Source organism: Oncorhynchus keta, chromosome 17 (genome assembly GCF_023373465.1).
Source record: "Oncorhynchus keta strain PuntledgeMale-10-30-2019 chromosome 17, Oket_V2, whole genome shotgun sequence".
NCBI lineage: Eukaryota > Metazoa > Chordata > Actinopteri > Salmoniformes > Salmonidae > Oncorhynchus > Oncorhynchus keta.
This window is the reverse complement of record NC_068437.1, coordinates 35,800,770-35,828,630: the sequence shown is the minus strand read 5'-3', so window position 1 is coordinate 35,828,630 and position 27,861 is coordinate 35,800,770. Positions and strand designations below refer to the sequence as shown.

General features: G+C 43.3%; 1 protein-coding gene across 5 annotated transcripts in view; it reads right to left on the bottom strand.

Annotated features, from left to right (window-relative positions):
- The window catches only part of furinb (furin (paired basic amino acid cleaving enzyme) b), a 198,925-nt gene that overhangs the window by 52,039 nt on the left and 119,025 nt on the right, over positions 1-27,861 (bottom strand). For all 5 annotated transcript variants that reach the window (XM_052465969.1, XM_052465971.1, XM_052465970.1 and 2 more), the window contains 2 exons: positions 23,056-23,184; positions 22,433-22,509 (listed from right to left, as the gene is read on the bottom strand). In XM_052465969.1, the coding sequence (XP_052321929.1) occupies positions 22,433-22,509; positions 23,056-23,184 (206 nt within the window). The remainder of the gene's footprint in view (positions 1-22,432; positions 22,510-23,055; positions 23,185-27,861) is intronic.

Genomic DNA, 27,861 nt, shown 5'->3' with positions numbered 1-27,861 from the left:
TGTAGTGAAATGCCTGTGGTTCTACTTCCGAGAGTGCAGTAATATCTAACAAGTTATCTAACAATTCCACAACAACTACACACAAATCTAAGTAAAGGGATGGAATAAGAATGTATACATAAACTCAGCAAAAAAATAAATGTCCTCTCACTGTCAACTGCGTTTATTTTCAGCAAACTTAACATGTGTAAATATTTGTATGAACATAACAAGATTCTACAACTGAGACATAAACTGAACAAGTTCTACAGACACGTGACTAACAGATGTTGAATAATGTGTCCCTGAACAAAGGGGGGCGTCAAAATCAAAAGTAACAGTCACTATCTGGTGTGGCCATTAGCTGCATCAATTACTGCAGTGCATCTCCTCCTCATGGACTACACCAGAATGACCAGTTCTTGCTGTGAGATGTTACCCCACTATTCCACCAAGGCACCTGCAAGTTCCCAAACATTTCTGGGGGGAATGGCCCTAGCCCTCACTCTGCGATCCAACAGGTCCCAGGCGCTCTCAGCCTATTGCAGACCGTCTGATCACTGATGGAGGGATTGTGCATTCCTGGTGTAACTCGGGCAGTTGTTGTTACCATCCTGTACCTGTCCCGCAGGTGTGATGTTCGAATGTACTGATCCTGTGCAAGTGTTGTTACACGTAGTCTGCTACTGCGAGGACGATCAGCTGTCCGTCCTGTCTCCCTGTAGCGCTGTCTTAGGCATCTCACAGTACGGACATTGCAATTTATTTCCCTGGCCACATCTGCAGTCCTCATGCCTCATTGCAGCATGCCTTGCAGCATGCCTAAGACACATTCACGTTGGTGTTTTTCAGTCAGTAGAAAGGCCTCTTTCGTGTCCTAAGTTTTCATAACTGTGACCTTAATTGCCTATCTTCTGTAAGCTGTTAGTGTCTTAACGACCGTTCCACAGGTGCATGTTCATTAATTATTTATGGTTCATTGAACAAGCATGGGAAACAGTGTTTAAACCATTTACAATGAAGATCTGTGAAGTTGTTTGGATTTTTACGAATTATCTTTGAAAGACAGGGTGCTGAAAAAGGGACGTTTCTTTTATTGCTGAGTTTATAAATATATGGATGAGCGATGAATGAGCAGCATAGGTAAGATGCAATAGATGGTATAAAATACAGTATATACAGTACATATGAGATGAGTAATGCAAGATATGTAAACATTATTAAAGTGGCATTATTAAAGTGATTAGTGATCCATTTGCTAAAGTGGCCAACGATTTAAAGTCTGTATGTAGGCAACAGCCTCTCTGTGTTAGTGACGGCTGTTTAACAGTCTTATGGCCTTGACATAGAAGCTGTTTTTCAATCTCTCAGTAACAGCTTTGATGCACCTGTACTGACCTCGCCTTCTGGATGGTAGCGGAGTGAACAGGCAGTGGCTCGGGTGGTTTTTGTCCTTGATGATCTTTTTGGCGGTGATACAGCCCACAGGATGTTCTCAATTGTGCATTTGTAAAGGTTTGTGAGGGTTTTAGGTGACAAGCCAAATTTATTCAGCCTCCTGAGGTTGAAGAGACGCTGTTGCGCCTTCTTCACCACACTGTGATGTGATCCGTGATGTGGAACTTAAAACTTTCCACCTTCTCCACTGCTATCCCATTGATGTGGACAGGGGGGTACTCCCTCTGTTGTTTCCTGAAGTCTACAATCATCTCCTTTGTTGATGTTGAGTGAGAGGTTGTTTTCCTGACACCACACTCCGAGTGCCCTCACCTCTTCCATGTAGGCTGTCTCGTCGTTGTTGGTAAATCAAGCCCACTACTGTTGTGTCGTCTGCAAACTTGATGATTGAGTTGGAGGCGTGCATGGCCAGGCAGTCATGGGTGAACAGGGAGTAGAGGAGGGGCTAATAATAAAATATGTTTCTTAACACTTCTACATTAATGTGGATACTACTATGATTACGGATAGTCCTGAATGAATCGTGAATAATGATGAGTGAAAAGTTCATTTGCACAAATATCATATACCCAAGACATGCTAACCTCTCACCATTACAATAACAGGGGAGGTTAGCATTTTTTGGGGGGAAGGGGGGTAGGATATTTGTGGGCCAGTAACTTTTCGCTTGGCCCAATGCTCTTAACCGCTAGGCTACCCGTTTATGTCACCTCTCCCGGCTCTTACTGACACCTACCATGACACCTATAGTGTACTACTGTACTGTACTGTGATGTCCAAACTTGTGAAACATATATGTTTATGATTGGTTCAGATTTGATCTGGTCCGGACCAACCAAATCTGGTTTTGTTTGGTGGTAGGGCTCATTAGTATAATAGCTAGTGTGTAGAGTAAATATACCCACATATGCAAAGGATATTGTATTTTTTTTAACCTTTATTTAACTAGGCAAGTCAGTTAAGAACAAATTCTTATTTTCAATGACAGCCAAGGAACAGTGGGTTAACTGCCTGTTCAGGGGCAGAACAACCTTGTCAGCTCGGGGATTTGCAACCTTTTGGTTACTGGTCCAACGGCTCTAACCACTAGGCTACCCTGCCGCCCCATATATATTCTTACCTTGTGTACCTATTCAGGATACTTCACCATGAAGATAATTATATTAATGTCTATAATTATAGTACAGATCAGGGACCCATGACGTAATTCTGTTAATGTAATTCCGTTACTGGATGTAAATCAACTTCACCTACTGTAGTTCAAAAAATGTAAAACTCAAGATCTCATGTCATAGCTGACACCCCATTCTTTCTGCAGTCATCTTTGAATTTTAATTTGGAGCAGATACTGTATTTAAGTGAGTTGTTTGGAAAACGTGGTCTTCCTGTAAATGTGTTTTTCTGAAATGTTTTGTGTAAATTGTTCAAAGTAGTCCTTGTGCATAGAATTGTATGGTTTGTTAAACTTTGAAATAATGTTTTTTGTTTGGCATATATTTTAAAGTGAAAAATGTTGAGTCGAAGTGTAACGTGGAATTGCCCTTTAGCAACTACCTAGTACCTACCCCTCTCCATACAAGACACTGATAATAAAAACCTAGTCTAACTTTTAATGACTTTAGTCCCTCAGGGCAAAAGTCAGTCAGCTGAAAGAGGAGATCATTACTGTGTGATCATTAAAATGTATGTATTCTTCTGCAGCCTGCCCTTGTTTCAGGACCTGGTGCAATGGGATCAGAATGCAATCTGAGGGAACAGAGCAAGCGTTGGCATTTCACATAGGTCATTACATCAGACATTAAGATCTCTTCCTGATTACAGTGCAGCTATCTGATTAGGAGGCTCACACACTTTCATGCCTTTCCCTGGACGTCGTCCATCCACATAATAGGAAACACTGCTGGGGCTAATTATAAAAACACTCATTATTGTTGGAGGATCCAGTAATTCCACACGTCCTGGTTGGGTCCTAGGTTGAAGATAACAAAGGTTAAGACAACTAATAATTCCATGCAGAAGAGTTAGAAAATAAACACATTTATTGGACTAGAGCTGGACCAAAAATGACTGGGAGTGAATGGTAGCAGTACAGAAAGTTTGCCATCAAAGTGGAAAATAAACCCAATCGTAGTGAATTTCAGCTAACTACCCAGCAAACAACTGTTTTACTGTTACTAAATGAATTTAAATGTTTTCTAAATGATCTACAGCCCTTTTATTACTTGTTCTCCCGACCGCTAGTCACGTTTTCAATACTAATCCTGTAGAATCAGCAACAGAGCTGGTCAAATGAACGTGTTTTTTTTTTATCGAACGCGCAGCACGGAATTATTATGTTGTCTTAACTGGGGCTGTTGCGGTGATCATATTACCGCCACACCGGTAGTCACGAGTCATGTCCATAAAATTCTTCGTATCTGTTGAGTCACATAATCTCTTCTCATACCCAACTCGCTAAAGACCATCAAGTTGCTAATGGCCTGATATTCAGGGCTCTATTGTCCCTCTAACTCTGATATCAATGCAAATCCAATTGAAAATCGCATCAAACACTTATTATCAAAACAATATTGTGCTCTTAAACTCACCTCACTGTGATCAATCAATTTGAACAAAACAAGTTTAAACTGAGTGGAAACAAGACATGGTCATTGTGGATATTGTTTCAAAGCCTAACACAATGAAATGGACAGCCATTATTTCTAAACACCCATACCATATTAGTGAGTATGCATAGGCCTATATGAGCCCAAGCCAGAAAACAAATTGAATTAAAATAATGATTGTGCCGTTATACAATACATGGCCTACCACATATTACTTAATAAGATGTCTTTGGTAATTTAATTGGTCTAGCCTATACTCTAAAATTAAACAAATTCTAATAATCGTCTTTGAGTGTGGAATGTATTAGTATGCATACTGTTACCTTTTTCCACACTCCAAACTTTTATCCATGAGTCCGGGACAGAACGCATAGGCCTAGGCGATCTGTTGGTTCATTCATGCTGCATGCTCCTCAAACAGTGGTTGATGTATGGAGTGAAATAGGTGTTCATATAAGACCAGAGATTTCTATATGCTACCCCATGTGAGAGCAAAGATTTGATGGTTGCCACTAAAAAGCTGATTCTATATTTATTTCTCAGCTGATCAAATTAGGCACATGCTCCGCTATTAAGAGCGTTGGGCCAGTAACTGAAAGGTCCCTGGTTAGAATCCCCGAGCCAGCAAGGTGTAATAAACTGCCATTCTGCAGTTGAGCAAACCGAGGTAAAGACAGTTTCAAGTTGGATATTCGGTGGATATTCGCGTTTTCAAACCTCAATAGCTTTCAAACTACTTGAGCAACAAACTCCAAATAAGTGTCATTATGTTGGAAAAATTGCACAGGTCTTATTTTCACGATTTGGAAATTAATTCGCTTTCCAGAGCTAATAAACATGTGGAAATGTGAACAGGATTTTGTATTCCTAGTTCAATTAGTTAGGGAGCGTAAACAAAGTAAACTTTTTTTTACATTCAAATTTCAATAGCTCATTGGTCATGTGCCCTACTTGACTCAAACCAGGTCCAGAACGTCCACTGACTACCCTTCTATATTGCACACCCTTTAGTTTGTCCATTTTCATCTCACAAGATTTTACATGAATTTTTCAAAATTTAGAATTTCAATAGCTCCTTGGTCATGTGACCGAGTGACTTCAAACAAGGTTCAGAATGTCCACTCAGTGGGCCTACACATTGCACACCCTTTAGTTTGTCCATTTTAATCTCACATGATTTGACATACATTTTTCAAAATGTAAAATTTCAATAGAAATGGCTGAGGATATACTAAAAATGTCTGGTATGTAATGACATTTAATTCAAAGTAAATGTAAATTCTTTATTTTTATGTAGTTGTGTCGGACCGCCATATGTTTAGTTCATGCCTATGATTTCAGAGTTCAACAAAGCCAACAACTGCTTCATGTGTGCCACTGATTAAGAACCTGGATGTGGCCCAATGACTGACTGGGTTAGTAACTTTATTTAACATGTTTATAATCTTTTGACAACAGTGACGGCATGCAAGACAATTTATGATATAACACAATGGATGGCTAATTTGTCATTTGTCATACTACATTGATATTTGATATAATTTATAACGTGTTATGCTTTGTTTTGTTTTAGATTGAATGTTTTGCATGCCAACGGTGGTTTCATGTGCTGTAACTAGGAATGAAGACAAAATAGTTAAACAAACTGGAAGTGCAGTCTTTGTTGATGAAAATGTATGCTATTCCTCATCCACCCTGAAGAGGCTCTGAAATGTACATCAACCAGGGATAAAGAGAAAGTTAACACTGTGAAATGTTTCATACTTACTTGAAGTTAAGTGTCTGATGACATGTTGGAAAAGATTAAAGGTCTACAATTTCTGTTTAATTTGTCAATATTCCATTTTTATTCATTGATATACTGGCCACCAATACTGTGGTTAAATGTTCAGTATATGTATTGACCAGCAAACCCACTGCAGTCTACCTCACCAGCTCACTCTCCATCCATGCTTTGGACAATTAATAGCATGACTCTCGTACTTTGCCCTTTTCCTTTATGGTTGATATTAACGACGAAAGGAGACATTATCTGTCTCTCTCCTATTGTGTACTGCTGTTAAATTCTGTGGGGGAAAAACAGGGAAAATAAGTACTTAGAACTACCAATTATTATAGATAAATATTAATGAAAAGGGAAAACACAACACTGGACTGAACCCCCTAATTGCCAAACTAATATTAATGTAAACAATATAGAAGAGACATAACTAGAGGTTATACAAAATGGGTGTATATCCACTGCACGCTTCTTAGGTGTGTAATTGACAACACCAAGGAGCTATTGAAATATAAAACTATGAAGAATGTACATTAAACTACGTGATTTTACAGCACACAAACAAGTGTGCAATATAGAAGGGTACATTCTGCACCATGTTTGAAGTCAGTAGGTCACATGACCAAGGAGCTATTGAAATTCTAAATGTTGAAAAATTAATGTAAAGTCTTGTGAGATGAAAATTGACTAACTAAAGGGTGTGCAATATAGAAGGGTAGTCAGTCGACATACTGAACCTTGTTTTAAGTAACTAGGTCACATGACCAAGGAGCTATTGAAATTTTACATTTGGAAAAATTCATGTAAAATCTTGTGATATGAAAATGGACAAACTAAAGGGTGTGCAATGTGTAGGCCCACTGAGTGGACATACTGAACCTTGTTTGAAGTCAGTAGGTCACATGACCAAGGAGCTATTGAAATTCTAAATGTTGAAAAATTAATGTAAAATCTTGTGAGATGAAAATGGACAAACTAAAGGGTGTGCAATATAGAAGGGTAGTCAGTGGACATTCTGAACCTTGTTTGAAGTTCCTAGGTCACATGATCAAGGAGCTATTGAAATTTTACATTTGGAAAAATTCATGTAAAAACGTGTGAGATGAAAATGGACAAACTAAAGGGTGTGCGACATAGAAGGGTATTCAGTGGACATTCTGAACCTTGTTTGAGTCCAGTAGGTCTTATGACCAATGAGCTATTGAAATTCAAAAATGTAAATAAATAATTCAAAATAGTGCGAGATGTAAATCGACAAAAATAAATGTGTGCAATGTGTGTCTATGCCATTGGGTTAGCTAGAACCAGTTTTGAACATTTTAGGAGTAATGGTTAAATATTTTGATTTGTCACTATGTTGACGGTCCCTAACTGCTGTTGGTGGACGTAAGGAAAACGACAGGCGAATATCCGTCGAATATCCAACCTGAAACTGGCTTTACCTCGGTGTTGAGCAAGGGCAGCGCACAATTGGCACTGTGTCGTCCGGGTTTGGCCAGGGTAGGCCGTCATTGTAAATGAGAATTTTTTCTTAACTTACTTGCTGGGTTAAATAAAGGGAAAATAAAAATAAAAATAATAAGTTAACCCCCAACAACAACTGCTCCCCTGGCGCTATCGATGTGGGATGTCGTTTAAGTCAGCCCCCCGCACCTCTCTGATTCAGAGGGGTTGGGTTAAATGCGGAAGACACATTTTGGTTGAATGCATTCAGTTGTACAACTGACTAGGTATCCGCTTTACCCTAGCCTACCTGGCATAATGAATGAAAAACTAACCGTCGGGAAATAGGCATCCATTCAAGTGCATACAGATGATCATTTTCCCCCTGTTCCTGCCCATTTCATTATGGGCCATTCTGAATCGAAACAAATGTGACTTATTAGTAAAGACAACAACAACAAAAATTGAGAATAGTCAGATGGGTGAAAATATGAACAGCGTGTGTAGCCGGAGGCAAGGAACAGGGCACAAGTTTTTTTGTGTGACTTTCTCAAATCATCAATAGCTTATAGTCGCATCATGCAGCCCATATATATTTTAATTTCTAAGACATTCTACGGTTTGTATCATTCACAACTATAGTTGCCAAATAACTATAAATCTAGCGTATAGGACCTGCTTCAAATTATCACTTTTACTCTAAACATAGACACTTCATATGCGTATTTCTCCGGTATGGAAAAAATATACTTTCTAGTTCAATTATATTCTTCTTTCTATAGAATCATATAATACACAATAGTGGCACGGGACATATAAGCATATCTTGTCAGCTAAATGAACAAGCCTACAGCCTATGGAATGATGTATAGCCAGATACACTTTCTTCATATCATAATATTTCTTTAGGCATGCCTAAAATAAATAATGGATTTATTGTGATGGTGTATATTCAATTGATTTCCAATACTTTTTTAAAGGTAGATGTTCCAAAGGTCCACATCGGCTGCTTACAAGAGGCTTGTATGCGTGGAGGCCTGGAGATGCTAAAAGTGGTTAGGTTAGTTAAAAAACCTCTTTGGGCTGAGATCCGGCTCATGGGATTGATAGGACAACAGCCAGTGAAAGTGCAGGGCGCCAAATTCAAAACAACAGAAATCCCATAATTAAAATTCCGCAAACATATTTTACACCATATAAAATATATACTTCTTGTTAATCCCACCACAGTGTCCGATTTCAAAAAGGCTTTACAGCGAAAGCAAACCAAACGATTATGTTAGGTCAGAGCCAAGTCACAGAAAAACACAGCCATTTTTCCAGCCAAAGAAATACAGTTAAAATTAATCTCTAACCTTTGATATCTTCATCCGATGACACTCATAGGACTTCATGTTACACAATACATGTATGTTTTGTTCGATAAAGTTCATATTTCTATAAAACAAAATCTCAGTTTACATTGGCGTGTTACGTTCAGTAGTTCCCAAACATCCAGTGATTTTGCAGAGAGCCACATCAATTTACAGAAATACTGATGATAAACATTGATAAAAGACACAACTATTATGCACGGAATTATAGATACACTTCTCCTTAATGCAACCGCTGTGTCAGATTTAAAAAAAACACCATGCTATAATCTGAGTACGGCGCTCAGAGGCCAAAACAACCCAAACAGATATCCGCCATGTTGTGTAGTCAACAGAAGTAAGAAATTGCATTATAAATATTCACTTACCTTTGATGATCTTCATCAGAATGCACTCCCAGTTCCACAAGAAATGTTTGTTTTGTTCAATAATGTCCATCATTTATGTCCAAATACCTCCTTTTGTTAGCGCGTTCAGTTCACAAATCCAAATTCATGACGTGCGATCACGAGGAGCAGACAAAAAGTTCCGTTACAGTCCGTAGAAACATGTCAAACGATGTATAGAATCAATCTTTATGATGTTTTTAACATAAATCTTCAATAATTTTCCAACAGGCGAATTCCTTTGTCTGTAGAAATGCAATGGAACAGAGCTCGCTCTCACGTGAACGAGCATGGCCAGCTCGTGGCTCTCTGGCAGACCTCTGACTCATTCCCCTCTCATTCGCCCCCACTTCACAGTAGAAGCATCAAACAAAAATGGTTGACATCATTCTAAAAACGGTTGACATCTATTGGAAGCCTTAGGAAGTGCAATATGATCAATATTCTACTGTATCTTCGATAGGCAATGAGTTGAAAACCTACAAACCTCAGATTTCCCACTTCCGGGTTGGATTTTCTTCTCAGGTTTTTGCCTGCCATATGAGTTCTGTTATACTCACAGACATCATTCAAACAGTTTTCGAAACTTCAGAGTGTTTTCTATCCAAATATACTATTAATATGCAAATCTTAGCTCCTGGGCCTGAGTAGCAGGCAGTTTACTCTGGGCACCTCTGGGCACCTTATTCATGCAAGCTACTCAATACTGCCCCCAGTCATAAGAAGTTAACGGTCAATTACCGTGAGACCAACAGTCTTTTGCATGACAATAACTGGCTAAAGAAATTTCATGAATGCCACAGCCCTAGTCTTAACTGGTATTTTTCCCGAACCTAGGTTGGGTCTCCACGCCACCTTGCTGGTGAGTCAGAGGACAAAGGGATGGTGTTCTATCTCCAGCTGAGAAGCTGATTACACTGGAGCACAACTCTGTAATACATTACATTACCCACCTGCTATTACCCATAATGTATAGGGGTGGCAGGAATCCTATAGGTTAGAGCGTTGGGCCAGTAACCGGAAGGTTACTGGATTGAATCCCCGAGCTAACAAGGTAAACATCTGTCATTCTTCCCCGGTATGCTGTCATTGAAAATAAGTATTTGCTTTTTACTGACTTGCCCTGTTACTTTAAAGATAAAAAAACGTTAGCTTTTAGAACACTTTCATCTGCGGAAGATTACTGTGATTTCCTCCCCTTTGGTGGGGAGTCTATCAAATACAGAGGAAAAAAGGCCACACAAGAGACTTTCACAATTCATACTAATCCACACAGAATTAAGGTTCGCATAGCTTAAGAGAAGTCAAATTAAATCACATTTTATTGGTCACATACACATATTTTGCTGATGTTATCGCAGGTGCAGCAAAATGCTTATGGTTCTAGCTCCAAAGTACAGTTTACCTAACAATACAAAACAATACACACAAATCCCCCAAATAAAAATATCAGAACGAGCAATGTCATCTGTATTGTCTCCGCCTTCTAGATGCTTCTAGATGGTAGTGGGGTGAACAGGCCATGGCTCGGGTGGCTGAGGTCCTTGACAATCTTTTTGGCCTTCTTGTGACACCGGATGCTGTAGATGTCCTGGAGGGCAGGCAGTGTGCCCTGGTGATGGGTTGGGCTGACCACTCCACCCTCTGGAGGGCCCTGCTGTTGTGGACAGTGCAATTGCTGTACCAGGCAGTGATACAGCCTGACAGGATTCTCTCTGTTAAAGTTTGTGAGGGTCTTAGGGATCAAACCAAATTTCTCCAGCTCCCTGAGGTTGAAAAGGCACTGTTGCGCCTTCTTCACCACACTGTCTGTGTATGGACCTTTTCAGTTTGTCAGTGATGTGCACGCAGAGGAACTTCAAGCTTTCACCCTTTCCACTGTGGTCCTGTCAATGTGGATGGGGCAAGCTCTCTCTGCTATATCCTGAAGTCCACAATCAGCTTCTTCGTTTTGTTGATGTTGAAGGAGTGGTTATTTTCCTGCACCACTCCGCCAGGGCCCTCACGTCCTCCCTATCTTGTCATTGTTGGTAATTAGGCCTACCACTGTTGTGTGGGTCTAGGATGGCGGCTAGCTGGAGGTGCGTCCATCCACATCCTTTACTAGCCTCTCAAACCCCTTCATGATGACAGATATTGGTGTGCAAAAGAGCAGAAAAGTAAATAAATAAAAACTGTTGGGATGAGGTAGGTGAAAATGGGTGGGCTATTTACCAATAGACTATGTATATCTGCAGCGATCGGTTAGCTGCTCAGATAGCTGATGTTTGAAGTTGGTGAGGGAGATAAAAGTCTCCAACTTCAGCGATTTTTGCAATTCGTTCCAGTCACAGGCAGCAGAGTACTGGAACGAAAGGCGGCCGAATGAGGTGTTGGCTTTAGGGATGATCTGTGAGATACACCTGCTGGAGCGGGTGCTACGGATGGGTGTTGCCATCGTGACCAGTGAACTGAGATAAGGCGGAGCTTTACCTAGCATGGCCTTATAGATGACCTGGAGCCAGTGGGTCTGGCGACGAATATGTAGCGAGGGCCAGCCGACTAGAGCATACAAGTCGCAGTGGTGGGTAGTATAAGGTGCTTTAGTGACAAAATGGATGGCACTGTGATAAACTGCATCCAGTTTGCTGAGTAGAGTGTTGGAAGCAATTTTGTAGATGACATCGCCGAAGTCGAGGATCGGTAGGATAGTCAGTTTTACTATGGTAAGCTTGGCAGCGTGAGTGAAGGAGGCTTTGTTGCGGAATAGAAAGCCGACTCTTGATTTGATTTTCGATTGGAGATGTTTGATATGAGTCTGGGAGGAGAGTTTGCAGTCTAGCCAGACACCTAGGTACTTATAGGTGTCCACATATTCAAGGTCGGAACCATCCAGGGTGGTGATGCTAGTCGGGCATGCGGGTGCAGGCAGCGATCGGTTGAAAAGCATGCATTTGGTTTTACTAGCGTTTAAGAGCAGTTGGAGGCCACGGAAGGAGAGTTGTATGGCATTGAAGCTCGTTTGGAGGTTAGATAGCACAGTGTCCAATGACGGGCCGAAAGTATATAGAATGGTGTCGTCTGCGTAGAAGTGGATCAGGGAATCGCCCGCAGCAAGAGCAACATCATTGATATATACAGAGAAAAGAGTCGGCCCGAGAATTGAACCCTGTGGCACCCCCATAGAGACTGTCAGAGGACCGGACAGCATGCCCTCCGATTTGACACACTGAACTCTGTCTGCAAAGTAATTGGTGAACCAGGCAAGGCAGTCATCCGAAAAACCGAGGCTACTGAGTCTGCCGATAAGAATATGGTGATTGACAGAGTTGAAAGCCTTGGCAAGGTCGATGAAGACGGCTGCACAGTACTGCCTTTTATCGATGGCGGTTATGATATCGTTTAGTACCTTGAGTGTGGCTGAGGTGCACCCGTGACTGGCTCGGAAACCAGATTGCATAGCGGAGAAGGTACGGTGGGATTCGAGATGGTCAGTGACCTGTTTGTTGACTTGGCTTTCGAAGACCTTAGATAGGCAGGGCAGAATGGATATAGGTCTGTAACAGTTTGAGTCCAGGGTGTCTCCCCCTTTGAAGAGGGGGATGACTGCGGCAGCTTTCCAATCCTTGGGGATCTCAGACGATATGAAAGACAGGTTGAACAGGCTGGTAATAGGGGTTGCGACAATGGCGGCGGATAGTTTCAGAAATAGAGGGTCCAGATTGTCAAGCCCAGCTGATTTATACGGGTCCAGGTTTTGCAGCTCTTTCAGAACATCTGCTATCTGGATTTGGGTAAAGGAGAACCTGGAGAGGCTTGGGCGAGGAGCTGCGGGGGGGCGGAGCTGTTGGCCGAGGTAGGAGTAGCCAGGCGGAAGGCATGGCCAGCCGTTGAGAAATGCTTGTTGAAGTTTTCGATAATCATGGATTTATCGGTGGTGACCGTGTTCCCTAGCCTCAGTGCAGTGGGCAGCTGGGAGGAGGTGCTCTTGTTCTCCATGGACTTCACAGTGTCCCAGAACTTTTCCTGTAGCTCCCAGTTGGAGCTACAGGATGCAAACTTCTGCCTGAAGAAGCTGGCCTTAGCTTTCCTGACTGACTGCGTGTATTGGTTCCTGACTTCCCTGAACAGTTGCATATCGCGGGGACTATTCGATGCTATTGCAGTCCGCCACAGGATGTTTTTGTGCTGGTCGAGGGCAGTCAGGTCTGGAGTGAACCAAGGGCTGTATCTGTTCTTAGTTCTGCATTTTTTGAACGGAGCATGCTTATCTAAAATGGTGAGGAAGTTACTCTTAAAGAATGACCAGGCATCCTCAACTGACGGGATGAGGTCAATGTCCTTCCAGGATACCAGGGCCAGGATGATTAGAAAGGCCTGCTCACAGAAGTGTTTTAGGGAGCGTTTGACAGTGATGAGGGGTGGTCGTTTGACTGCGGCACCGTAGCGGATACAGGCAATGAGGCAGTGATCGCTGAGGTCCTGGTTGAAGACGGCGGAGGTGTATTTGGAGGGCCAGTTGGTCAGGATGACGTCTATGAGGGTGCCCTTGCTTACAGAGTTAGGGTTGTACCTGGTGGGTTCCTTGATGATTTGTGTGAGATTGAGGGCATCTAGCTTAGATTGGACTGCCGGGGTGTTAAGCATATCCCAGTTTAGGTCACCTAACAGAACAAACTCTGAAGCTAGATGGGGGGCAATCAATTCACAAATGGTGTCCAGGGCACAGCTGGGAGCTGAGGGGGGTCGGTAGCAGGCGGCAACAGTGAGAGACTTATTTCTGGAGAGAGTAATTTTCAGAATTAGTAGTTCGAACTGTTTGGGTATGGACCTGGAAAGTATGACATTACTCCTCCCCCTTTGGCAGTTCTATCTTGACGGAAGATGTTATAGTTGGGTATGGAAATCTCTGAATTTTTGGTGGCCTTCCTGAGCCAGGATTCAGACACGGCAAGGACATCAGAGTTAGCAGAGTGTGCTAAAGCAGTGAGTAAAACAAACTTAGGGAGGAGGCTTCTGATGTTGACATGCATGAAACCAAGGCTTTTTCGATCACAGAAGTCAACAAATGAGGGTGCCTGGGGACATGCAGGGCCTGGGTTTACCTCCACATCACCTGCAATGGTGATGGTGGACATCCTGAAGCAAGTGGGTCAACAAACTGGGTAGGAAGAGATTGAATATGTGTAAACCCTCCAGCCAGCTGGTCTGCACATGCTCTGAGGATGCAGCTTGAGATACCGTCTGGTATTGCGAGGGTTAGCACGCTTAAATTTCTTACGCAGGTTGGCCACAGAGAACGAGAGCTCACAGTCCTTCTCCTCGAAGGGAGAAAAGCGGTGTTTATCTTGTCCGGGAGCGAGACATCAGTGTCCGCAACGTGGCTGGCTTTCCCTTTATAATCTGTGATTGTCTGGAGTCCCTGCCACATATGTGTCGTGTCTGAGCCGTTGAATTGTCCCTGTACTGAGGTTTTGCCTCTTTGATTGCTTTACGGAGGGCATAGCTGGTCTGGTTCTACACGTCCATGTTCCCAGTCATCTTGCCATGGCTAAATGCGGTGGTTTGCTCTTTAAGTTTTGTGTGAATGCTGCCTTCTATGCACGGTTTTAGGTTTGAATAAGTTCTAATTGTCCTCGTGGGAACAACATCATCTATGCCCTTCCTGATGAACTCAGTCACTGAGTCAGTGTATACGCCAATACTATTCTCATAGGCAACCCAGAACATTTCCCAGCATAGATTCCGATTGGTCGATTCCGATTGGTCAGACCAACATTGAACAGTAATTTAAAATGGAAGTGTCCCGGAAGGAGGAGTTGCAATGTTCCTGAGTTCTCGATGCGCAAGTAGCACAGAAGATGTTTTGATAGAACTTTGGTAGCATTTTCCATTTCCTTTATTAAAGTACCCAGCTATAATGGCACTTGTTATCAAGGATTGGTAAGTAGAGAAAACAAGAGTATCTGATGTTAAATTATGTTTACACATCGTTTACCACTTGACCTGAGCTGTCATAAAGTTCACACTTTGGATTAGAGTGATTTATAAATTAGCAATGACACTGTCATGACAAGGGGTCAATGACTGCTCACTGACAGATGTGTCCTTTGCCCAAGGTGCCTTGCAAAGCATATGCTAACATGTTGTACATCATCTTTTAACACAACGATGCAATTAAAGTTAAATATGTGCAATTAAGAATAGCATTAGTCTGAACATAACAGTCAACAAGCTTGAACATGTTGATGCACGCACACATGCACACGCACACACACTGGACGTGAAAGTTAAATCCTAAACATGCCTTAAAACATGCACCCTAGCACAGTGCACGCACGCACGCACACCCACCCACACATAGTTTTTCCCATGGCTGCTGGCCAAACATAAGAACCTTTAAACCATAATTTACCCTGCCGTAGACAGAATCCCTGTGTCACATTTCTTTATGAGAGCATCACATTGACTTTTAAAGAGAGGGGGGATTCTAAAGGCACACCATGCTAAATGTTTTAATCACTATCAGGAGAGAGAACAGATAGCAGCCCTGCTCACTGAGTCGGTCTATACTGGCCCAATCCCAGACAACAAGCAGCACCGTGGCCAGGAGGCAATCGGCCAGGCTGGGCGCGTTTCCCCAAAATGGATTCCTAGCTACCGGCGAGATCATTGTTTCATCCATAGTATCTCAAAATGGTATTTGTGGCAGAGGGTATCTAGGCACAATCGTCATTTGGCCAGACATGTGCAAGCTGGGAGGAAGGTTATCCACTACACTCATAGTGGGAAGGAACTAAAGCACTATGCCCCAAGGCACTTTCACATGGTGCTGGAGGGCAGCCATCCACAGAACAGCCGTTTACCAGACACACACACAGACAAACACACAGCTGCCGCATGATTACAGGGTGTGATTGGACTGGATGCCTTTCAGATCAGACAGGCGACAGCTTAATGTGTGGAGAGTGGCCAAGGAGGGGGGTCTGACAACCAGATGACATCTTAATTCTAAATTTGTCAAAACAAAAATCACAGGAAATTATTTTAGAGGAATCTCTCTCTCTCTCGCTCTCTCTCTCTCAAATGCACCGGTTAACGTGTCACAGAGAACATGGGACAGACAAGACTGTCAAGTAAAACTTGGTGTGAGTCTGTGTTCCTTGAAAATGATACCTTCTGAGCAGCACCAGTTGTGCCCTACTCATAACGCCTGGGGTTAACTGCGCAACCTGCTATAGTATGTGTGAGACTAAGGTAGACAGTGAAAGGAAAGGGTTTCGTCCCCCAGTCACTCCCTGTTTGGTGTTAAATGTGTGGAAAGACCAATTATAAAGTACTGCTTCCATCGTGCAGCCTCCACTCCTCAGTGTTAACCCAGAAGCCTGCATACCCAGCAGTTCTCCAGGAGGACTGTTGAAAGGCCACCCCTGCAGTACTCTATGGTAGATAAAAAAAAGGTAACCTATACACTATCATACAGGGTCACTGTGCTCTCTTTATCCTAGCTGACTGAGAGAGGGAATGCTTTCATCTCTCTCCCCTTCAGGCTTATACAACCTCTTCCAGCCTATTGGTTTACTTAAGAATGGCATGGAGCAATGAAGCCATTTTAGGCTATTATTACGTCTCTCCAGCAAATAATGTTCTGATTTGAGATTTTAGACTCCAAGACAAAACATGCACTGTGCATGTTCAGATGTATATTATAGAGTGTGATGGACATTGCAGCGTGCTTGGCTGACTTGGTGGACCAGTGCTCTGCTGCTGCCTGCTGTAGTGGTGCTGTTGGCTGTGTGGTATCTGTGGCAGTCAATAGGGCTGGATGGTGGCTGGATCAAGGGGCCTGTTAAAATGATTTGGTTATTTTCCGCTCGGCTTAACTGATCCCCGAAGCAGCTATGGGCCGGGCCGCTGTTCAAACAGTTACTCTGGAGTTCCTCCTAAGCCCAACCAATCAGGACCATGCTCTCTCTCTCTCAGGCCTTGGGAAGAGCGCAATCTACCGCTTCTTTCCTCCCACCTACCCTGGCCAGTGGTCACACGTCTCTGGTTGCCACATCTAATGAGAATCACTTATCAGGTGACTCGACCGGGCTCATGCGATAAGACTAGCTGACTCAATGATAAGGTTTCTGAAAATGGCTTTAAGAGATGCAAGCCAACCCAGTGAGACAGACACTTTAGCTAGCTATAATGAAGTGAATCATTCAACTGTGGTTTAAAAGAGACTTGTGATATTAAGCCAGTCCAACAAAGAGGCTTCTAAACAAAGCAACGAAGCAAGCTGGCCTAAGCTGTGTCGTGTCTCACCGAGGGAGGTCTAACTCTTCACAGCAGTGACACACCTGCTTAAATCTGCCATTCATCAGGCCTGCCCAGTATCTGTATATTGGTGATGGTGTCCAATCTGCTAGGGGTGGTCAGGGGCTCAGGACGTTTACAGTACTCAATCACTTATTGAAGTGGCTGGAGCAGGAGCACAGCAGCCTTCAGACAGACAGACAGACAGACAGACAGACAGACAGACAGACAGACAGACAGACAGACAGACAGACAGACAGACAGACAGACAGACAGACAGACAGACAGACAGACAGACAGACAGACAGACAGACAGACAGACAGACAGACAGACAGACAGACAGACAGACAGACAGACAGACAGACAGACAGACAGACAGACAGACAGACAGACAGACAGACAGACAGACAGACAGACAGACAGACAGAGAGACAGAGAGAGAGAGCGATACAGAGAGACAGAGAGAGACAGAGAGAGAGAGCGATACAGAGAGACAGAGAGAGAGACAGACAGAGAGCCTGCCTGCCTGCAGACATCACTTCCTAACATCTGTTGATTCATCTCAAGGCTCTAGGCCGTCTGGGAAATAAACACACAGTCTCAGAGTCAAAGATAGAAAGATGGTAAACAACATAGCCAGGCCTTGGAATAGATGGGCGCTTTTAAATGTGTTAAACATTGAAGTTAGGAGTCTGGGGCGAGACTTTCCATTGAATTATGTTAAAGAGAGAGAGAGTCAGTGAAAGAGAGAACATATTTTATACACCAGGCTCTACCTCTTCAAATCACATAATAATTGTCTCCAACCCTGCAGGAGAAAATATGTGTCCAGACGTTAAGTGAAGGATGTTCAGGGGCGGGAAACAAAGGGACAAGGACATTCAGACATCACTGTGCCAGTGGGTGATTGTCACAGTGGAGTACTTTGGATGTGAAAAGAACTGCTGCAGCTAGCTGCTTCTCCTCAGAGCCAAATATACAGTATCCTGGAACTACTTCATACCAACCAAGGTGCACCCATAAGGGATCAGACTGGATATGTGAAGTTTGCTCCTTTATTTCTGAAAGAGCTGCAAAATCTGGATCCTTACATATCAGCTGGGCTAGACAATCCCTCTCTTTCTAAAATTATCCACTGAAATTGTTGCAACCCCTATTATTAGCCTATTCAACCTCTCTTTCGTATCGTCTGAGATCCCCAAAGATTGGAAAGCTGCTGCGGTTATCCCCTTCTTCAAAGGGGGAGACAACTTAGACCCAAACTGTTACAGACCTATATCCATCCTGCCCTGCCTTTCTAAAATCTTTGAAAGCCAAGTTAATAAACAGATCATCGACCATTTCGAATCCCACCGTACCTTTTCCACTATGCAATCTGATTTCCAAGCTGGTCATGGGTGCACCTCAGCCACGCTCAAGGTCCTAAACGACATCATAACCGCCATTGATAAAAGACAGTACTGTGCAGCCGTCTTCATCGACCTGGCCAAGGTCGGCAGACTAAACAGCCTTTGCTTCTCAAATGACTGCCTCGCCTGGTTCACCAACTGCTTCTCAGATAGAGTTCTGTGTGTCAAATTGGAGGGCCTGTTGTCCGGACCTCTGGCAGACTCTATGGTGGTGCCACAGTGCTCAATTATAATAATAATAATAATATATGCCATTTAGCAGACGCTTTTATCCAAAGCGACTTACAGTCATGTGTGCATACATTCTACGTATGGGTGGTCCCGGGGATCGAACCCACTACCCTGGCGTTACAAGCGCCATGCTCTACCAACTGAGCTACAGGACCACACAATTCTCAGGTCAACTCTTTTCTCTGTATATATCAATGATGTCACTCTTGCTGCGGGTGATTCTTTGATCCACCTCTACGCAGACGACACCATTCTGTATACATCTGGCCCTTCTTTGGACACTATGCTAACAAACCTCCAAACAAGGTTCAACTCCATACAACACTCCTTCCGTGGCCTCCAACTGCTTTTAAATGCTAGTAAAACTAAGTGCATGCTCTTCAACCGATTGCTGCCCACCCTCCCGCCCGACTAGCATCACTACTCTGGATGGTTCTGACTTAGAATATGTGGACAACTACAAATACCTAGGTGTCTGGTTAGACTGTAAACTCTCCTTCCAGACTCACATTAAGCACCTCCAAAATCCAATCCAAAATTAAATCTAGAATCGGCATCCTATTTTGCAACAAAGCCTCCTTCACTCATGCTGCCAAACATACCCTCGTAAAACTGACTATCCTACTGATCATTGACTTCGGTAATATAATTTACAAAATAAGTTGGAATTATTTTTGCCTCTATGGCCTATTTATTGTCTACCTCCCAACTCGTCTACATTTGCACACACTGTACAACGATTCTTTCTATTTTTATTTTCTTTTGTGTTTTTGACTGTACGTTTGTTTATGTGTAACTCTGTGTTGTTGTTTTTGTCGCACTGCTATGCTTTATCTTGGCCAGGTCGCAGTTGTAAATGAGAACTTGTAAAAAATAAAAATGTGTGCACTCTGGTTGGTACCTCTTCTTCTGCCTCTCCTCTCACCATTGATAGGATAGACAGTAAGAAGGATTAAGGCCAAGCCCAGAGACAGATAGTCTGATGGGTGGATGAAAAACTACAAGGCTGTGGACAACAGCCCTTTCTTCACTGGTACCCCTAGCATCTCTCAGTCTCTTCTCACCCTCTTTAATCTCCAATAAACAATAGTGACTGCACTGTAATGGAGGACAGGAGAGAAACACTGAGAGAGGACAAACATTCCGACGATGGAGCACAAAATAATGACCTGCTTGGGCAAGAGCCTTGCTCTAGCCTGGCTTGAAACCCTTCCAACAATACCTGACAGTCGTACCAAGTAGCAGTACAAAGCATCTACCCGGAACAACTCCTTATTAATGGATGTGAATTGATAACCCAGCCTTGAATGTCACCGATACAAATGAGCCCGCCTTGGCAGTGGAAGAGGACGTAAGTTTCTAACTTAAGACTCCTGTTCCTTTTTCTGCCCATGAATATAGTCATATGAATATATGAACATAATCTCAATGTCGGGAGGCGGAGAGCATTACTCAGCTTCTGGCTGCACGCCTCTATGGGGAATTACTGAACTCATCTGCTTACTGAACTCATCTGCTTTCACTCCAAACACACAGCGCTCAGCGCTATTGACAGAGGCACACACTTCTCATTTCTTGGTCATAAATTGATTCCGTCCTGGATAATCGCCTTGAGAGCACCAGCCAAACATGGTGTGTATTGTACTGTGTATGTACTGTGTGTGCATTTGTTTTTTTAGTTACAATGTGTATGTGTGCATGTGTGTGTTCTGAAGTTCTGTGCAGCAGCAGTAACAGTAGCTGCAGCAGCAGTGGAGCTGGTTAGAAGAAGCAGAACCAACCAAGGAGTAGTCTTGCATTCCCTAGTAATCAGGATTGAGTGGTGACTGGCTCAAACAGACAAATGGGCAGGGGTAGGCAGAGCTAGTACCACTCCAGGCAAACATGGAAACAAGGTCCCTGGTTAAAGTAAAAGCACTTGGCGACGGGAGGGAATCGCTTCAATATGTACAGTATATACAGTACACACACACACACACACACACACACACACACACACACACACACACACACACACACACACACACACACACACACACACACACACACACACACACACACACACACACACACACACACACACACAAGGCTCTCTAGTGGGAGTTAAAGAGGGAGGGAATCGCTTCAATATGTACAGTATATACAGTACACACACACACACACACACACACACACACACACACACACACACACACACACACACACACACACACACACACACACACACACACACACACACACACACACACACACACACACACACACACACACACACACACACACACACACACACACGTCTGGGAAGGCTCTCTAGTGGGAGTTAAAGAGGGAGGGAATCGCTTCAATATGTACAGTAGAAAGGCAGCTTAAAGAGAAGAAGATCTGTGTTCAAGGGAAAACATTTGGTGATATGACATGCAAAGCCATTGTTTTCATTTCACAGGGGGAAATGCAGTGAATCTCTCTTCAGTATCTACAGTAGAGGTAGAGGCAGCTCAAAGACAGTCTGGGGAAGTTTAAACCATGTCCTGCTTTGGAGAGAATTCAGTTCAAGATCCTGTTAAGCATTGAAACAAAATAAATGAGAAAAACCAACCAAAAAAACTAAAGAAGACTGGAATTCATCCCAGAAACAAAGGGGGAGAATTGAGGCAAATCCTGCTGTTTGTTTCAGAGGCGGGAGGAATGCAGCAGAGTCCCATCTGATCCAGGGGAATGGAACCACAGCAGAAGACGTCCACACGCTGGGGTTAGGGCGAGTGAGGTGAGAGAGGCTGAGGAGAAGGTGCTTAAGGAATTTAGAAGCCGCCCTTTTACTTTTGGACCAGTGTTTTTTAAAATTCAAACCCCAAAAGCCTGGATAGAGAGTTGCTGGCATCAGCCAGGGGCAAATAAACAACTACTGCACTAGCAACAAACAATCTGCCAAAATGGCTCAGGCTCTGGGGTGGTGAGGGGGAGCTGGAGGATGGGGAGAGGAACTTCTTAATGTTGTTACTGCAGCATGGCTGATCCACCGAAACAAATACAAAACGCTTATTCAAATTGGGAGCAGTCCAAAAAATGCCTTCACAACTGCCGCTAATCTGGCCTGACTGGTTTTGGGGGAAATAAATAATGGGTCAACAACATGCATAAGAACCTCGAGGACAGAGTCTCTGAGGCTGGGCTGTAAAGAAGCACTGTTACAGGGCATATTGGTATTTCATCTGATTCAGTCACTCGTCAACAATCTCCTGACAAACCATTAATGGATGACACTGTATCAGAGAGGCAGTGCTGTTTATAAATGAGGGCAGACATACTGAAAAGCAAGGTCTTGCTTGAGGGCCTTTACTTAAAGAGACAGCATTACCCAACCAAGGGAACCTGCAAAATGTGCTTGAACAAATCTACCAAACTTTGTCAGAGCCCATTTTGCTGTATGAATGTATGTATGCATAATCCAGTTGAGGTGTGGGGCAGAGCAGGATATCACATGACCTGTTCTCGTTGCGCTGTGTGTAGCGTGGCTGGGGGTCAGAGTCTCCATCGTTGACATCATAGCTGGCCTCAGGGTCCTGGGAACAGAGATGGAAACAGGTGTTAGAGACTGTGGATATGGCTGAATTACATCCTGATATGGGTGGTAAAGGCCGCAGGTAGCCTAGCGGTTAAGAGTGTTGAGCCAGTAACCTAAAGGCCACTGGTTTAAATCCCTGAGCTGACTAGGTGTAAAATCTGTTGATGTGCCCTTGAGCAAGGCACTTAGCCCCAAAGCTCATGTAAGTCACTCTGGATCAGAGTGTCTGCTAAATTATAAGGATATGGTGAGTGACAACTCTCAGAATGCATCTCAACAGCCTTATTGAGAAACTCTTTTCCTCCAGCTGTTGCTGCACTTTAAAGCAATTCCTGGAAAGTAATTTGAGGCTGAAATAGGCATCCTCACATTGCGTTCACCTAGCTGTGTGTCTCAGAGAATGCAGGTGAAATGACTGTTCTTCTTCTATCTCATCTGCACTATGTGAAAACACAGGCAAGGTGAAAGCAATGTGGAGCTGGGAAGAAGGCTACTTCTTCTTCCATCCATCCAGACAGAGCAGGTTGTGTTTGTATGTACTCACATAGTTGGTGGCCAGGTCTGGGTGGTCTTTCTCTATACCGTCATCCAGGATGGTGACCACAACTCCTCTCCCAGTGTAACCCTGGGACCACGCTCCCTTGGCATTCAGGTCTGCTTGGCTGGGGTTGGACTGGCAGGGAGACAGAAGAACAAGCTTTAATGAAGCTATTGTTATAGCATTATAGTATCATATAGTTTCACATGGTTTAGCCCTGATGAATGCCAATATGGTGCTGAAACACATAGGGCATCTGTTGTTTTTCGTGTGTGAAAATGCCAATACAATATACAGATTTTTTAAAAGAGTATACTTGGAGTGCCTTTGGACAATCTTCCTTTATTTCTCAGTTATATATACAGTCACAACAATAGCACAAAGCACATCCCTCTGTAAACTTCCCCAAAAATGAGAGAATGCTTAAGGACATTTGTGTGACTCACATTTGACACACGCAAGCCACATTACTCAGACAAGTAGAGCAACCATTTAAAAATGTGAGCATCAGCAAAAATACACATGAAAAGAGACCAGGGTGGCTCAGATGAAAGATGAATAGCCCTGCTAATGTAACACTGGGGGGCTGTGTTAGATGTTTGACTGTGTTCATACCCTGTTGAAACCCCCTACCCTCCACACACAACCACAACACACAACCACAACCACAAACACGCATGCACGCACACACACATAGACAGGCAAAGTCACACACAGTGTGTCACTGGGAAGTCTCTTTAGCGGGGCTAACCCGCAGAGCATGGGGGGCTAACTATAATTTCCCTGTCAGAGGAAGCAAGCCTGCAGCTGGAAATATGAATAAGTGAGAACCTGGTGAGAGCATTCACCTTGCTCACAGGGGAAATTATAAAGCAGAGCTCCACACTAACCAGCAGGGAGAGAGGGAAAAGAGCAGAGAATGTGGGAAGAGGGAGAGAGAAAAAGGTGAAGGAAGTGACAGAGAAAGAGTGAAATGTAGAGGTAGATAGAATGAGGAAAAAATAAGGAAAAAGATAGGGAGAGAAAAAGAGTGAAAAAGGTAGAGTGAGAAAATGTGATTCCCCTAGAGCTCCAGGCCACCTCCACCTCCACTTCCACTTCCACCACCCCCTGCTCCCTGCTGATCTCTCCCTACAGGGCAGGCCTCCTGCTGGGCCACGGCAGAGCAGCATCAGGGCCTTTAGTGAGGGAGCTTAATATCCCTGGCCCCAGGGCAGCCACTGTGCTGCTTACACAGACACGATTCCTATACACATGGGGCAGAATTACCATGGGACTACAGAGAGGAAGGCAGTTAGCTACTCTTTTTCTAATCATATAGGGATACAGTATAATGCAGCCTTATTTATACAGACTATGAGGAAGCAAATCTGGAAAATATATAGAGTACCAGTCAAAAGTTTGGACACTAATTCAAGGGTTTTTCTTTATTTTGTACTATTTTCTACATTGTAGAATAATAGTGAAGACATCAAAACGATGAAATAACACATATGGAATCATGTAGTAACCAAAAAAGTGTTAAACAAATCAAAATAGCTTTTAGATTTTAGATTCTTCAAAGTAGCCACCCTTTGCCTTGATGACAGCTTTGCACACTCTTGGCATTCTCTCAACCAGCTTCACCTGGAATGCTTTTCCAACAGTCTTGAAGGAGTTCCCACATATGCTGAGCACATTGGATGCTTTTCCTTCACTCATCCAAATCCATTTCAATTGGCTTGAGGTTGGGTGATTGTGGAGGACAGGTCATCTGATGCATCTGCAGTCTGGAGGTGTGTTGGGTCATTGTTCTGTAGAAAAACAAAAGATAGTCCCACTAAGCCGAACCAGGTGGGATGGCGTATCACTGCAGTATGCTGTGGTAGATGTGCTGGTTAAGTGTGCCTTGAATTCTAAATAAAACAATGACAGTGTCACCAGCAAAGCACCCCCACACCTCCTCCTCCATGCTTCACGGTGGGAACTACACATACGGAGATCATCTGTTCACCTATTCTGCATCTCACAAAGAAACACTGGGTGGAACCAAACATCTCAAATTTGGACTCATCAGACCAAAGGACAGATTTCCACCGGTCTAATGTCCATTACTCGTGTTTCTTCTTCTTATTGGTGTCCTTTAGTAGAAGTTTCTTTGCAGCAATTAAACCATGAAGGCCTGATTCACACAGTCTCATTTGGGCTGCAATTTCTGAGGCTGGTAACTCTAATGAACTTATCCACTGCAGCAGAGGTAACTCTGGGTCTTCCTTTCATGTGGCGGTCCTCATGAGAGCCAGTTTCATCATAGCGCTTGGTGGTTTTTGTGACTGCACTTGAAAGTCCTTGACACTTTCATGATTGACTGACCTTCAAAGTAATGATGGACTGTCGTTTCTCTTTGCTTATTTGAACTGTTGTTGCCATAATACGTACTTGGTCTTTTACCAAATATGGCTATCTTCTATATAACACCCCTACCTTGTCACAACACAACTGATTAATTGAAACCTGTTAATTGAACATGCATTCCAGGTGACTACCTCATGAAGCTGTTTGAGAGAATGCCAAGAGGGTGCAAAGTTGCTATTTTGAAGAAACTCAAATATAAAATATATTTTGAATTGTTTAACACGTTTTTGGTTACTACATGATTCCATATGTGTTATTTCATACTTTTGATATCTTCATTATTATTCTACAATGTAGAAAATAGTATTTAAAAAAAAAAACCTGGAATGTGTAGGTGTGTCCAAACTTTTGACTGGTACTGTATATATATATTTTTTGGTGTTGTTGTATTTTACCCCCTTTTTCTCCCCAATTTCAATCTTGTCTCATCACTGCAACTCCCCAATGGGCTCAGGAGGCAAAGGTCGAGTCATGCGTCCTCCGAAACATGACATGCCAAACCACGCTTTTTAACACCCACCCCCTTAACCAGCCAGCCACATCAATGTGTCGGAGGAAACACCATTCAACTGACGACCGGGGTCAGCCTGCAGGCGCGCCACAAGGAGTCGCTGGAGCGCAATGAGCCAAGCAAAGCCCCGCCGGTCATACCCTCCCCTAACATGTGCACCGCCCAATGGGACTCCCTATCACGACCAGTTGTGATACATCCTGGGATGGAACCCAGGTCTGTCGTGATACCACTAGCACTGCGATGCAGTGCTTCAGACCGCTGCACCACTCGGGAGGCCCTGGAAACTATTTTCAATCATTAGTTTAACAGTCTATGGCAGAACCTACTATGTGCAAACTCTGTTTTGTCAGTCAGGAAAAAGAAAAGCTTTGGATACACTGTCCAAAAGGCTTGTATGCAATATCACCCTATAACATCTGCATTCATCCCAATGCAAACCATGCAAACCTCATTACAGACAAGCCACCAGTGTTTGGCTTCAGAGGGACTGTTGAATAGCCTCAAACACACAGCGGAACAGGCTCAGAGCCCTCAGCCGATTAGAGCAGTAATGCTGAATGACAGAGGTGGTTTCACCGCCTTCCATTCACAGGTGATTTGTGTCTGGCCCTATCAATGCTGCTATTAATCCATTTCCACCATTATTATTATTATTATTATTATATGGTGCAGACTGCAGAGAGAGAGGATTAGGAGAAATCAAAACATCCGTGAGCCTATGAGTGGAAGAGAGAAGGACACAGTCTCCTTCCGAAAGCAACAGTCCTACAGGTGTTTCATTTGCTATGATCTGGATCCTTTCAAACAGAAGACACACTGAGGAGCATCTTGATGAATGACACCTGGTTGATAACAGATAGAGAACAACCGATTATCGGCCAAGCTGATGTACCGAGCCGATGTTGGCATTTTATAGTCCCTCTACATTTTTTAAATATTTTTTTGTACCTTTATTTAACTAGGCAAGTCAGTTAAGAACAAATTCTTATTTTCAATGACGGCCTAGGAACAGTGGGTTAACTGCCTGTTCAGGCGCAGAACAACAGATTTGTACCTTGTCAGCTCGGGGATGTGAACTTGCAACCTTCCGGTTCCTAGTCCAACGCTCTAACCACTAGGCTACACTGCCGCCCCACATAGCAAAGCTGCTGCTATTCCCACTGCCACCCACCACCGAGCCCTGCACAATGCCAAGGAATGTCTAGCTGGGATAATCAGCAGCAGCAGCAAGCTAGCTCATACTCCAACAGAAAGGTGCAGTATTGACAAATGGATGATTTGACACAGTGACCAAAATAAAACTCCTGTTGCAAATATTAGTTTAGTTAATTCACTAATAATAAGGCTTGTGTTGACGTGTCCGGACATGCATGCCATATGCAAGCTAGTTAAGAAGATAGCTATGTGACCTGTTGGCAAATATTACGATAACTAACCCTTTCCTCTGTGGTGTTAGCTAGCTAGCTATATTAGCTACTATGCTAGCTAGCTGGCTAGATAAACATTGTGCTAATATATCATATAGGAGTGAATAGCCAATATAGCTAGCTAACGTTAGCTGGTTATCATTTTGACCATGCACCATTTTTGGAAACGAGACATCTGACGGTGTAACGTTAGCTATTTACTGGTGTGGTGATCTGACCAGCAGCAATCATATCCGTAAATTGACAGTTGATAGTCGGATTAAATGATTGTCGTAATAGGGAAAGAAGGAAGTGTTTCAAAATGCCTAAATAAAGATTGGCAATAGGGTTTAGCTACCTAAGAATCTTCCTGCATGTTTATGGACCTACAAAGCTGTATAAAAAAAGCTGTATAAATCAGCGGGCCGAACGACAGATTTGTACCTTGTCTGCTCGGGGGTTTGAACTTGCAACCTTCCGGTTACTAGTCCAGAATGT